The sequence below is a fragment of the Limulus polyphemus genome, unplaced genomic scaffold (genome assembly GCF_000517525.1).
Source record: "Limulus polyphemus unplaced genomic scaffold, Limulus_polyphemus-2.1.2 Scaffold3064, whole genome shotgun sequence".
NCBI classification, from domain to species: Eukaryota; Metazoa; Arthropoda; class Merostomata; order Xiphosura; family Limulidae; genus Limulus; species Limulus polyphemus.
In genome coordinates this window covers 115,832-129,695 of record NW_013668674.1, presented here as the reverse complement: position 1 = coordinate 129,695, position 13,864 = coordinate 115,832, and the positions used below count along the sequence as shown (strand labels likewise).

At 32.6% G+C, this 13,864-nt stretch overlaps 1 protein-coding gene across 1 annotated transcript in view; it reads left to right on the top strand.

The window, feature by feature from the left end:
* Nucleotides 1-1,100: 1,100 nt before the first annotated feature.
* LOC106468581 (proto-oncogene tyrosine-protein kinase receptor Ret-like) overlaps nt 1,101-13,864 on the top strand; it is a 95,555-nt gene continuing 82,791 nt past the window's right edge. The window contains exon 1 of the mRNA XM_022396921.1: nt 1,101-1,289. Coding sequence (XP_022252629.1) covers nt 1,241-1,289 — 49 coding nt within the window. The 5' untranslated portion in view covers nt 1,101-1,240. The remainder of the gene's footprint in view (nt 1,290-13,864) is intronic.

The following is a 13,864-nucleotide window of genomic DNA, read 5'->3' as shown; positions in this document are numbered from 1 at the left end:
AAGTAAGTGCTTGGATAAACGTTTTGAATACATAACAAGTGATAAAAACAAATGATGCAAAACATTAATTAAAAACGTAAGCTTTGAAACTTTTCACATGAAATTATAAATAACGCTGATCGCGTTATGAATGCAGAGTTCATATCTAGTGTTACGCTATGCTATTAATTATCTAATGAACTCATTTTAGGCCCTTGTTGGTTATATTTCATATAGTTCAATATTATCTTAACACTATCTTAACACTATCGTATAGTGTTTTAAGTCTATGTAAAATAGAAACGTTTTCCCAGCGATTTTTTTCAGTCAATAAAATAATGTTGAAAGGAAAAAATAAATAACAATAGTAGTTAGATGGATGTATTTATGAACATTATATTATAACAAAAGAACACTAGACTGGGAGAAAAATAATAAAACTAACTTCAACCATTGGTTACCTTAGCGTCTGACAGTAAGCTTTGTCCCTGATAAGTGAAACTGTCAGAAAAAAATCACGTAAGGACTTACTTACAAGCTTCCAGAGGGTGATATAGTGAGAAAGAGAGATCAGGCAATAGAAAAAAGTTGACAGTTCTAAATATTTGTGGATGTTGAATAGGATGAGTAGTAATTTTTACATGAGGGTGAAAAACATGTCTAGGCTTACTATACGTTTACTTGAACGTAAAATCCTTGTAGTAACTGTCGTTTGTTTGTTTGCATTTATATTGCTTATGCGTTTGATGTTCAACATTTCAGAGAGTGCTGTTATACTAGCGTCAAAAGGCAAACTATGTAATATACACTACATATTGAGCATTGTAAAATTCAGATAATTGGCACGTTTGTAAGGAGAAAATGTTTTAGAAGAAAAAATAATTCATTAATATATTTAATGTATTTTCCAGAGGCGCAACCCTTCTCTGTAGGTTACCATACATCTCCACCTTTAATATGATTCACTTCTCTTTATTGTTTGCCCGGGTGCGGCCCAAGCTACCCCACTGATTGAGTTAGCAGAAACCTGTGTGTATGGCGCAGGCGTGTTGGGAGCGAGACTACACACTCACGTGGTCTCATAGCTTTATGTGTGTTTTTCACTCCTCGTAGAAGGAAACGCCAGTTAAACATGTCAAAGCGCTCGTGTGTGCTCCCAGACTTTGACTTGTGCAGTTACACTAGTGTTCCTTCCCTGTATGTCAAGCCGGAACTAGAGCATTGGAGTGTAAAACTGACATACTATAAACACTAAACTAATATGGATCTGATGCAGCGAGGAGCTATTGTGGCAGTTCTTATTATCCAAGGTGAGCTGGCGCTATGTAGGCTTTAGCAATGCGTTCGATATCTTTTTTTTTTTAAATAACCATGAGTGACGTTGTATTTGCATCTTTTTCTATTTATTGTTGGGTTTATACTTCAAATCATTATTTAACAGAAAATATATATCACCAAAACCCCGTTGCCTGATGAGCAAAAACAATTAAAGACGCATAATATTTTCACAACTAGAATACTGTATTTGCATTATATTTTATTCTAAGCTTTTTGAATTCTATAGAACACCTTAACTGGTTTATTTTTCGTTTAAAAAACCTCACTGGTACGATAATTATATGAATAATATTCAAGCAGATATGAAACTAAAGTATGTATCTAGAACATATGTTCTTGAATTTGTAATACATATAACCTGTGAAAGTAACTTTTATTATGAATTGGAATATACGTGTAAAGATACAAGTAATATCTTTTAGCAACAATAGCATAAAAAAATTGGCAATTAACAAACTATAATTCCCCTTTAGATCTACCTTACCTGCAAAGCATATTCGTAATACAGTGATACGGCAATGTCAACTTTTACGGCAAGGCAGGCATAATGCCAGGTTGCAATTAACACTGTTCAAATAAACATGAAAAACAACTCTTTCATCATAGATCCGTCAAACTTTTATATAAAAAAACACCTGTCAGTTAAGCTATAATAGCTGTTCGTAACGAAGTTTGATGAACGATTATCTCATTATCTGCCTCATATAATCAAATACTTGTTTATAAGTAGTTCTGTAGATTTCTTATATTTGGTTTTTCCAGGTAATATTTTTATTCTGTGATTATGAGTTCCAATTGAAAGTGATTTTTCTTTCGTATAAGAAAGTACACTGTGTTCTGTATATGATTATCTGTGAGAATAGTGGTGATAAATTGTCTATACCCAGCTAAAGCATCGCCATGAGTTGCATCATCGATCACAATGACGTAACAATGACGTTCGTATTTTCTGATGCTTTCCTGTTTAGTTGCTATTCTACCCCCACTTTCGTCCCCTTCGTACAAACATAACCAAGAAGTGCCGCCAGTGATATTGTTGAAGAAATAACACTAAAGAAAACAAATTCCAGAACTCATAAATCAAACGTCAACGAAGAGTAGAGTACCCCTGGGAGTAATCCGTTAACGTAAGTTTCGTTGAGTGTCTTACCCCCGCGTTTTTATGTGCAGTTCGTCTGAGCACCCATCTCCTATGACCAATACCTTATTCTATGGTGTAAAGAATAAAAAATATACTGATATAACAGCATACGGATTACATGCACCCATTGTAATCGCTTTTTTGTTTTATTAAACCTAAATTTGATAGTAAGAAGAAACAATTTCTGTTCTATTTGGTATAATAAATTATCCTTCTAAAACTTTCATAGCACAAATTAATGTCTAACCTTTATCAAATATTAAAGCTTTCTTATCCCAGACATACTCAAGTATATTAGTTATAAGGCTTAGTTCGTACATTTGATACTAATTACTTTTAATTAATTAATATATGTAAGTATCCAGCCATGCATTATTTATCACGTCTAAACACCAGTATACGTTCAAATTTAGCTAAACGTTTAAAATATTTAAATACTTTAAAGAGTAATGCACCACTCTTATATTGTGTATTAGTTTTTATCAACAATTGTTTTAAGCATAATAATCTATATTATCCTCTTATACATTGTATATCAAGATCAGCCACTAATCTGAAATTTCTTATCAGCCACATATATTCTTATTACGATTGTACAGTTAAATATATAATACTATTATGTCAATCCACAATTCTTTACAAAAATCTTGAAAATCTGAGGGTATAAAATCATTCTGCTTTGTAAGATAAGCAGAATAGTGTTATAATAATGAAATAGGTTATGCGCAAAATTTGGTTTTGTAAATTTCATTACAAATTTTTACTTGTATTTTTCTTTGAAGGCCAGTCCTATATAAACATAAAAGACGTGATGGTTTATCGGAGTTGAAATGGCTAACGTGTTAATTCCCTATCTCCATTAACGTAGTAAACATTATACTATGACGTTCCTGTTCCCCCTTCTTGTTTGTTCTAAATTCAGCAAATCCCTTCACGATCCAAGGTCAAAGCGTCTGCCACACATTAAGCTATAAGCTAAATTGTTATACAAACGTACAAGTGATAGTTTAAAGTTTCTTCTTGCACTTCCCTTATTCTCTTTTAGATATTTTGTATAATCAACATTCTTATTGTTCTTTCTTTTTTAAGTTTTTTATTTTTTTTCTGATACAATTTCTGTACTTTTCTTTATTAATGTGTTTCCATCACCTTTCATGCAAGATGTGTTCAAATCATATTTTATATTTTCACACTGTAAGTTCGTTTTTAGCTGTTCTTGTTGCTGTTGTTCTTTTATTTTCTGTCTTTAGTAGCTCCCTTCTTTCATTGCTACTTGGAAGAATAGATCGGTTTTTATTCAGAGACAATGACTGGTGTAAAGGCTCTATTGAAGTTTGGGAGTTTCTCCAAGTCGGCGTTACAGTTACGTCTAGCAGCTTGCTGAGTCTGCACGCTTCACGACCTTTTTTTTTCTAATTGTTTAAAAACAGATGCACCTAGAGCTGGGGTTTCAAAATAAAAACAAAACCGGATGCTACTTGTCGCCAAGAATATTTCAAATTAAAAGATGAGGGCTTTGGAAATAGATGACGTCACTCATTTAAAAAAAAAGCAACACATATGCACAACAGAGAAAAAAGTTACGAGAACAAGCTATCTATATTAACACAATGACAATGGCTATAACATTTTAATAAGGATAAAACTTCTGCTTAACATCAGTTGATAATAGCTTGTTTTTATTTTTGACAGTAGTCAGCATTATTCATTTTCTTCTCACATAAACTTCGTGTTGCTTTTGAACAATGAAAGCATGTTCCCTTTCGAAATGTACGGGATGTGCTCAATAGATCATATATACCTGAAGATAGTTTGTGTGTTGCCTTAAAATGTAGCATGATTTGTTAATATTAAATTCTATATGATTACTTATATGTTACATATACATTGATCTTATGATTCATTTTTGCCAATTTAATAACAAACCTGAATTCAATGTCCTTAACTCAACGGATTTATTTCGCGGCAATATTAACTTTGTAAGAGAAAGAATGCTTCAAACTGGAAACATTTTTAGTTTAAGAAACTAAACAAGGGCATTTCCATTTGAATTTAATGTTGATTGATTCGATACGATCAATTTTGGTTATCTCTCACCAGAAAAAATATATTATGGTTCTTTCATAATGTTAGCAAGAATACAAATGTAAACATTCGTAATGAATCTATAATTTGTAGTGCATGGTAAGAAGATATGTTTGAATAAGATAGCTAAGGCAAAAAAAAAAAACTATAAATAAACTAAATGCATAACTATCTAACGAATATAGGAATGTAAGGCTTGAGAAAGAATATACGTGTTGTTATTATGTGGCACCAAATCTGGCCAATTCTTTTTAAACTTTTAAGTGAATATTTTCTTATTAACATCGTTCTGACATGCAGACGATTTATTCTGGTAAAGAGAGCATTCAATGTTAGAGAGTGTTGATCTTTATTACTTCTTTATGTTTCGTAAAATCATATGATGTACCTCTATGTTAAAGTATAAAAGTCTTTTTGGCAATGATATAGATTTGAAATATGCTGCTTACTCTTCAGTAAATAATTCAATAACATTTAAGACTCTGACAAAAAGTCTACTTCTGTTCCTCAAATAAAAATATGCTATTTATAAACTGTCTGAAGCGTTAAGTCATTTATATTCTTATTAAAGCAGTAAAACTTATAGAGCTACACGCCTGATGAAACTACAACAGCGGATTACAACTATTAGATTTCCTTTAGGGATTACAGTGGTCTGTGATCTTTCTGGCTGTAAAAGTGCTCGTATGTAATCGCGGATAAGATGCCGATTTTCTTTGTATATCTTATGAGAACTACCTCAGTTTATAAATTAAAAAAAAAATCACTTTATTGGTTCATATTATAGCACAATCTTTACCGTAGCTTAAACTACAGCTTATATATATATATTTATATTCGATCAGTGTGTCAGGAATGCTTAAACAGGAAATGTTATAGGTATGATATCGTAAGCTGATTAGTTCTGAGAGTGGATTTCTAACGTTTGTTTATAATGTGAGCTGAGTAAACAAGCCGATATTACAATGTACGTACGATCTGTGTAAAGAGTAGCTAAAAAATATCAGCTGTCAGTGGGCGATATTTGTCATTAACTAAAATTGAAATGGCTTATGCAGATAATGCATTTTTCTTGTCTGTTTAAACTATTTCATGCACGAGATATGTTATATGATTACATATTAAATGGTGTTGTTTCTCTTCGGAATCTATTGTAGCGAGCCGAATTGTTTTTAAATCAAATTAATTATAGAAAAATGTTATACTTGGCGTAATGAAGTGAATGCTGTCAGCTTATTTTCTAATGAGGAATATTTTCTTTTTGTAAAGTCATGCTGTAGAATTCTCCATTTTCGCATTACTGGTAAAGAAATGAAGTTAAAAAGAAATCAGGTTAAATCTAGCATTTTACTTTGTTCCGCCATAAACTATTAACGAGCAAACTAGAAAAACATCATGGATATCCCTATAGATATTTACTACATTTCTATATACTAAAACTACCCTAGCGTCGGAAAGAAAAATAAAAATAAACTTGAAGTGGAAAAATGAAAAGTGATATTTGTATTAATAAATAATAATCAGTGTATTGTAGACTGAAGATTATTAATATTCATAAAACTTTAAAAAAGTGGGCACATTGATTCGTTTACATGTTTGATGATTCTGTTCAAGCTTGGATGAACATTGTTTAATTATTTTTCAATGCATTCTGTTTGTCTATATTGTTTGTTAAAATAATGAATGACATACTTATAATTTTCAACAATACATCAGAGTCGATTAATTCGAAAGCTAAACACTGTAAATATCGCTTGTTACTTAGTCTTTTTTTTTCTACATCACAAATTCAACTTTGTGGGTAGCTTTTACTCCTTAATGTATAACAGTGTATTATTTTCCTATAAAAAGTGAAGAAAACACGAAAAAAAACGTCATATTACTGTTTCATGATTTATGTCCCCCATATACAAGCTTATGTAATACCAACGCCACTGAGGTTACATCCATTATATAAAACATCTAACCTATATAAAAGCCTGTGTGTGCCACATCACATATGGTTTCTCGAAATAAAAGGAGTCATAAAAGCCAAAATGCATTTATCCAGATAGAATAGTTCGATTACTGTCTCTTCATTATGATTTTAGTGACGGGGTGCAAGGGGGCCGTGAGGGGGTGCCGTGAAACCTTATAAGTGTAGTCAGTGTTGGTATAATAAGCCTAAAGAAGTAGTGTGGGATCACCTTGCCTAGAGCCAAGTGCATAAAATGTATCATAAAAGTAAGAATATCGATTCAATTTTAAACTTCAATCGTTTCTGAATTAAGCTATTTTTTTGTTGTAACACCAACGTTTTTAATACAGAACAAACCTCTTTAATCAACGGAGACTCTAAATTAAGAAATCAACAAATATTGTTCCAGTTTTGTTGTCTATAAATTTCATTTTAAACTTTCAGTACATAGACTAACGACAATATTAAGTTATACTTTTGTTCCTAAGCAACATGGCATAAAAGCCATTGTTGGAACGCAGTGTTACCACAACGCCCTGGATTTTTTATATATTAGAAGTTGTTAATGTAACTGATTTTTTACCAACAATTATTCTATGAATATACCACGAATTCATTTCATGAGTGATCTTAATTTTGATTGGCTCACAAAGGAATTTACCGACGTTTGATTGCCTCGACTGCACTTTTCTGCCTCTTTGTTGGTCAAGATTGATTTCGCAAAATTTACTTATTTCAGTTACCTAAGAAATGTGAGGTTAGGGTATACTATGGAGTGGGGGTGGTAGTACTTGCCCCATCATTTTTGATAGGCTATACGCTAGTGGTAAATAAAAGCTTTGTAATACCAATGTCACTGAGGCTACATCTACGATGTAAAATATTGTAAACACGAGCTCCTTGTTGCTTTTGAACAATGAAAACATCTTCCCTTTCAGAGTGCACGGAATGTCCTCAGTATATATTTTCATCATGTAAACATGAGGTTATTTTTATTCGTTGCCTTCTGAGGAATTAGAACTATTTTTTTATCCTGCACAGATACCAGAATTTATCACACCGCATTTTCTAAATTTAAACCAATTGTGTTTGACAATGTTAACATAAGAACAAATCACTGCACCGCGTTTATGATTCGAACCATTATATTCGAAAAGTAAGTGCAATAATATATATCATTTAACTGTTTTTGAGATTAGACTCACTGAGTCAGATAAAGACAAAAAAATGCCACATAATTACATTTACTCTAACACTAAAAAAAGTTATAGCTTCGCATCAATTTATCTTAAATGGATACGCAATATTTATATGCGTAGCCCTAACCTGTTATCCTTACTGTGGATACAAGAGCACTACACTGTGTATTTGATATATCTTTTTTGTCATTTGGCGTCAATAAAAGAACATGCCATATTCTTGTCGTAGATGCTAGATCTATTTGTTTTAATAACGTAAAAAAACATATACGGTAAAAAGATCATTGTGTCCTTGTGTTTCAGGCAGTTAAGTACAATAACATATATAAGCAATTTCTCTACGATTATATTCACTACGTGTAGTGGCATTAGTTATATGGATTCGTTATCTTTGGAACTAGATTCATTACCGCTACCAGTAGAAAAACACATAATATCATCACTACTGTTCTTATGTTCGCATTGTCACTAAAAGAACGTATCATGTGTCCCTGGAAGTTGATCCATAGTTTTAAAAGTGTAAATAGAAGAACATATTACGTCGATATAGTCAACATTCAAGTCCACTATGTTTTTAAGTGTTAAAAGAATAGCATATCATATCACTCTCTGTGGCATGGAATCGACTTTGCCTAGTAACATAACAAAGTAGCACTTTATTGCTTCTGGAATTAGTTTGTGGAATTAGATTTGCAGAAGATAAGAACATGATACTTCATTCGCTGTGGAGTTATCTCTGAAGAATATAAGAACATAGCACTTAACACTGTATAGTTCGTTCTGCAGGATTTAAGAACACAGAACTTCATTGCCTGAGGAATTGGTTATGGAGACGATAAGAACATTGCACTTCACTCCCTGTGGAATTAGTTCTGCACAATATATAAACATAGCAATTAACTGTCTATATAATTAGTTCTGAAGGAGTTAGAACATGGTACTTTTAACTGTGTGTTGGATTAGTTCTGCAGAAGACAACAACATATCACTTCGGTATCTGTGGAATTATGGTAATAGTTCTACAGAACTTAAAAACATAGCACTTAACAGTTGATGGAATTAGTTCCGAAGGAATTAAGAACATAGCAATTGACTATTTGTCGGATTAGATTGACTCTGTATAACGGTTAAGTATGAGAACCTAGCAATTAATATCTGTGGAAGCAGTTTCGCATCTGTCTAACAATATAAAGATAAGGACGTAGCGCTTAACGTTTTCGGAATTACTTCGGTTTTTATAGCACTGTAACGATAAGAGCGTAACACTTCACTCTATGTGTAATTAGACAAGCTCTACCTAGCAGAGTAAAGACTATAATGTAGTATTTCATCGTCTATGGAAATAGATCGGATTCTTTAAGCAGTATAAAGATAAAATAATCGTGTTTAATGTATTTATATAGGTTCTGTCCGGTAGTGTAAAGACAATGACGTAATTCTTCACTGACTGTAACATCAGTTTGAAACTCTAAATATAAAAGTATATCACTGAACAAATATCAGAGGTATGACGTCGCATCACCTTATCTTAGTTTAGGTTAGTAAACTTAACCACTTATTATATTATTCCATTATATCAGGCAGAAATAAAATAGAAAACGTGCCACCCCGGTAGATGTGGTATTTCTTATAAATATTAATAAACTTAAGAGTTTATTTAAATATTGTTTAATTTTCACACTCGGAAACAGATTCCCAAAGATTTGTTTTACCTCAGTGGTATTGAATATTCTTGAGAAAAAAAAATCAAATAGAAGAAAAACAACAACTGTCTTGCACTTTCCATGCAATATGATGGTAAATATTTATGTTTTGTGGAAACGTTTTGCTTGTAATAACTACTGGCACTTAAAATGAAGTGAAGGCCTCCCAAGTGTGATTAGAAATGCTTATATGCACAAATGCGTATTTGAAGTGTTTTTGAATAGGCGGATGAATTCAATAACAGGCATTCCTTCCTGGACACAGATACATCCAGAAAAATTCATGTGTGCATATTATCAAACTTCATGAAAAACAGGCGTGGTTCAAAAAGCAGTCGAATAACTATAGACATTAGAAGAGATGGCCTCAGTATTGATTTTCTCCAAAGCCTTGAAATATGTGGAAGTAGTAAGGTAATAAGCAGTAGTTGTTGGGAACCATGACACGAACTAAGCGCGCAACCACGCAAGGACACCTTTTATTAAGCTACGCTAGTAATGATATGGTCATTGCTATTCTAATAGCAACATTTTTACACTGCTTACAAAGAATGCATATCCTCATGACATGACAAAATACACAATAACAAACCTTTAACTTTTTTTTTTTGCTTTTCAAAGAAACGTAATGCTTATCAATCTAAGAAACAACAAGTATTTGTTGATAATTTCGCATTACACTATAATTAGTTTTTATTTGCTGTAAAAGCCATACTAAACCTATTAATACTTCATAGTTCAAAAAACATTTATCGGAAACACGGCCAGAACTATGTCACAAAGTGCCGTAACAATAGCAACTTCTAATGATATTCAACCTGTGGAGTCCTCAGGTCTAAATTAATATATTTATTAATATTATCAGTAGAGGGCGCTTAAGTATAAATATGGATAAACTGCTACCACTAAATATTTGTTAATTGTTGTATGAAAGTGGAAAGTTAAATGCATATTTATAAACTGGTAACGCAACACGCAACATCTAAATAACATATTGTTTAGAATAGCCAGGAAATGTTACTTCCACAGATTTATAATTATATAATAGCTGCAACAACACGTAAAGTATCCTTTTTTTTTTTTTTACTAAATGTTATAGTACGTTATTGTATTATATCCCTAATTCACATAGTACTGTTGTGAGAAAAATACATTGCAATTATTTCATCTAAAGAAAGCATTTCGCACATGGGCTAAGCGACCAGGTCAGAGACCCCAAGGTTCAGGAATTGACATCCCTAATCCAAAAATGTGATCTAGATGCAAGGCAACTAGTAAACAGCACCAACTACCAACACGGCTCTTCGTATCCTAATAGAAGGGTTGACTTTCATTGTTATTATTATTATAATGCAAACATAGCTGAAAATGCGGAGCGTATTCAACGGCACATCACAGACTCGAACCTTCGACCAAGAGAACGCTAACTACTATATTACGCCCGACCCTTTGTCTAAAGTAGAGGAAGTTCGCCACTTCATTTAATATCAGCCCCTCAGTGACTTAGCGGTAAATTTGAAGGTTTATGACGCTAAAATCCTAGTTTCGATACTCCTGGTGGGCACAGAACAGATAGTCCATTGTGTAAATTTGTGATTGAAAATACAAATATACAAATTTAATATAAACGTGATTAAGTCGATTCGAACAAAATCTTAGTTGAAAAATTAGACGGAAGATATCATCGCAAAAATGACTAAGGAACGTTAAGTATATTTTAGGAGCAAAAATATTTATAGGCCATACATAACTTAATAACAAGTGTAAAATTCAACCCTTGTAAATGAACAATTGATGCTAAACTGTTACAGTTTTACCTTCAAGAGTTGTAGCAGTAGCAAGATGACAATATGCATGAGAAAAATAACTATCATGGCTCAAAAATACATACATAGGGCGTGGGTTGGCCTTATAGTACTGTTTTGGATTTCGGAGCTGGCAAGTTGGGTCCTAGTCTGTGCGATACTACAAAATATTTCTCGTGCTTTAAGCTGAAGATACGTTGTAAGAGTGACAGTCAATCCTTTGACGTGTAAGGTGTGTAGCAGGTAGCTCCTGACCAGCTTGGCTGCTTTCTCTCTGGTTAGTAGTTCAAAATTAGGGACAGCGGCAGATAGTCTTAGAAGCTTTTCCATGAATACTAAATACAGAACACCACACTTATATTTCTTAAATTCACGAATATAAATATTTTTTTATAGAAAGGTTTACAAACTATAATTAGGAATACCATGAGTTTTCTGAAAAATTGTATCTTACTGACAATAACTAAAGTGAGACATTAGCCGTCGACTCAACATGTAGACTACTGAGACTCTGAAGTGAGTTTCTAGCTGTGTAATGTGCATTATATGGCATCACAACTACATACTTGGATCACAATATACCAGAGAAGGGGGAAAGATTGGCAGTTAGAATTTTAAACAACGCAAATTAGTGATAGTTTATATAAAGACACTGCACAAAGTTGCACTAGGTGGATATAATAATTGTTATCTAGCTGTTTTATAGAACTAGGAGACCGTTCTATTATATGTGCAGCACGCACCAGTCTTCGTTAGTATGTTGAAATGCAAACTGTAAGTTGACATTAAGCTATAGATATCGCAGCAAACTTGCTTAACTGAATGTATATGATGTAGAAAATATCATGCTTTATGTACTTTACTAAAGCTAAATCTCGCGGTAATCTTCCATTATCATATAACATTTTGCGAGTCGGTGGTTTCGTTCCTTTTAATAATTTTGTAAAGGTCACACAAGTATGTCGAAAGTAACAGTATATTGTCAATTTCATTAAGCCAAATTGAGCGCTAGGGCATGCGTGACGCATTACTCGAGAGTTTGAACGTAAATTTAGGTTTACAGCAATAATTTTTTGAGTGATTTCGTTAAAGGACCTCACAAGATATGAAGATGAAAAAACATAAAGAATATACGAGATATAAAAGATTTTATTTGCAAAGTAAAAAGCCGTGATTGCTTTATGCACTTATCATGACAAAACGAATTTTCAGTGCTACAAAATTAAGTATAAAAATTACATTGTTGACGCGTGGATAAAGTGGTCTTGGAAGAGTAAAGTTAAAATCTAATATAAGCTAGTTGAAGTCAGCATGCAAAAAAATAATAACGAAGAAATAAAGGTTTGAACAACAAATTGGTCACTAGTTGGTCAAGCTAAGACTTGTCTCAAAGTAAAATCGTCAGTAAAAGAAACATCTTGTCATAATAAATTTTATTCCAAGTAGTAAGCTTTTGTACCTGAGTGGTATAGTCTGTTAATTCTGAAGATAACACTGACAATCTGTTTTAAATATATTTTGACATGAACTACCAAAAATAGAAAAATATTATTGTTGTAATTGTTTTCTTCGTTCAAAGCTACTCAATGGGCTACCTCTCCGCTCTCCATCACAGGGAATCGATCCCTGGATTTTAGCGTAGTAAGTTCATAAAGTTACCGCTAACCCAAAAGATAATCGAAAAGGAAAAATAATAGATTAAAAGATGCATTTCTTTTGAAGCAACTACAGAAGTGTTTTGTTCATATTTTAATGAAAAATGCGAGGCATAAGCTAAGAATAGTGTGGTTTCACCCTCACTTATAGCACACCCACGGCCCCAAAGTATGGAGTGGGTTTTTTGCGATAACAGAACACGAACCACGAATCTTAAAATTCCCAGTCGGGGCACACTAACCACTTAGTCATGCCCTGCCATGTAACATTTTATAGCATGTTCCAGTTTTATAATGCTTGACTATAGTCAAGTAAAAGCTTAGTCAATCTAAAGTTGTTTTTTATATCCAAGACTATTGTTTTATCCCTTAAACTGAGTTGGGTTTATTTCAAACAAACACCTGCAATGGAAATAAATGAAAGCAAGCGAAAGTGACATTCATTGAATTCAAAATTTCAATCTAGTAAAAAAAGTTTGTATATTCGCATTCAAGGTACAAAAGCAGTGAATTCGTCCGTTATATTTGGAAATGATTTCTCAACTTTGCCACATTGTTTTCAAGTCACTCCATATTACAGTGCTTGAGATTGGAAAATATCTTGCACACTTATTTTTCGTTTTACTGCAATAGTCGATTGAATAGTTTTCTGTTGTAATCTGAATAAAGACAACTGATAAAGGCAAAACAATATCGCTTCTCCCATCTTGATTTTGTGTTCGATATAACGCGTTATATATATAATTATTTACTAATTCCATTTTTGATTGCTAATAGAGAGATTAGAAGACTCAAGAAAATATTTTAAAGATTTAATTTTTTTTCTAAAACGTAAGTACAAGATATTTTAATGTTATGAGGGAAAGTTTAAATGTTTTGTTTATTTTGTTTTGTTTTAATTTCGCGCAAAGCTACACGAGGGCTATCTGCGCTAGCCGTCCCTAATTTAGCAGTGTAAGACTAGAGGGAAGGCAGTCTAGTCATCACCCACCCCACGCCTAA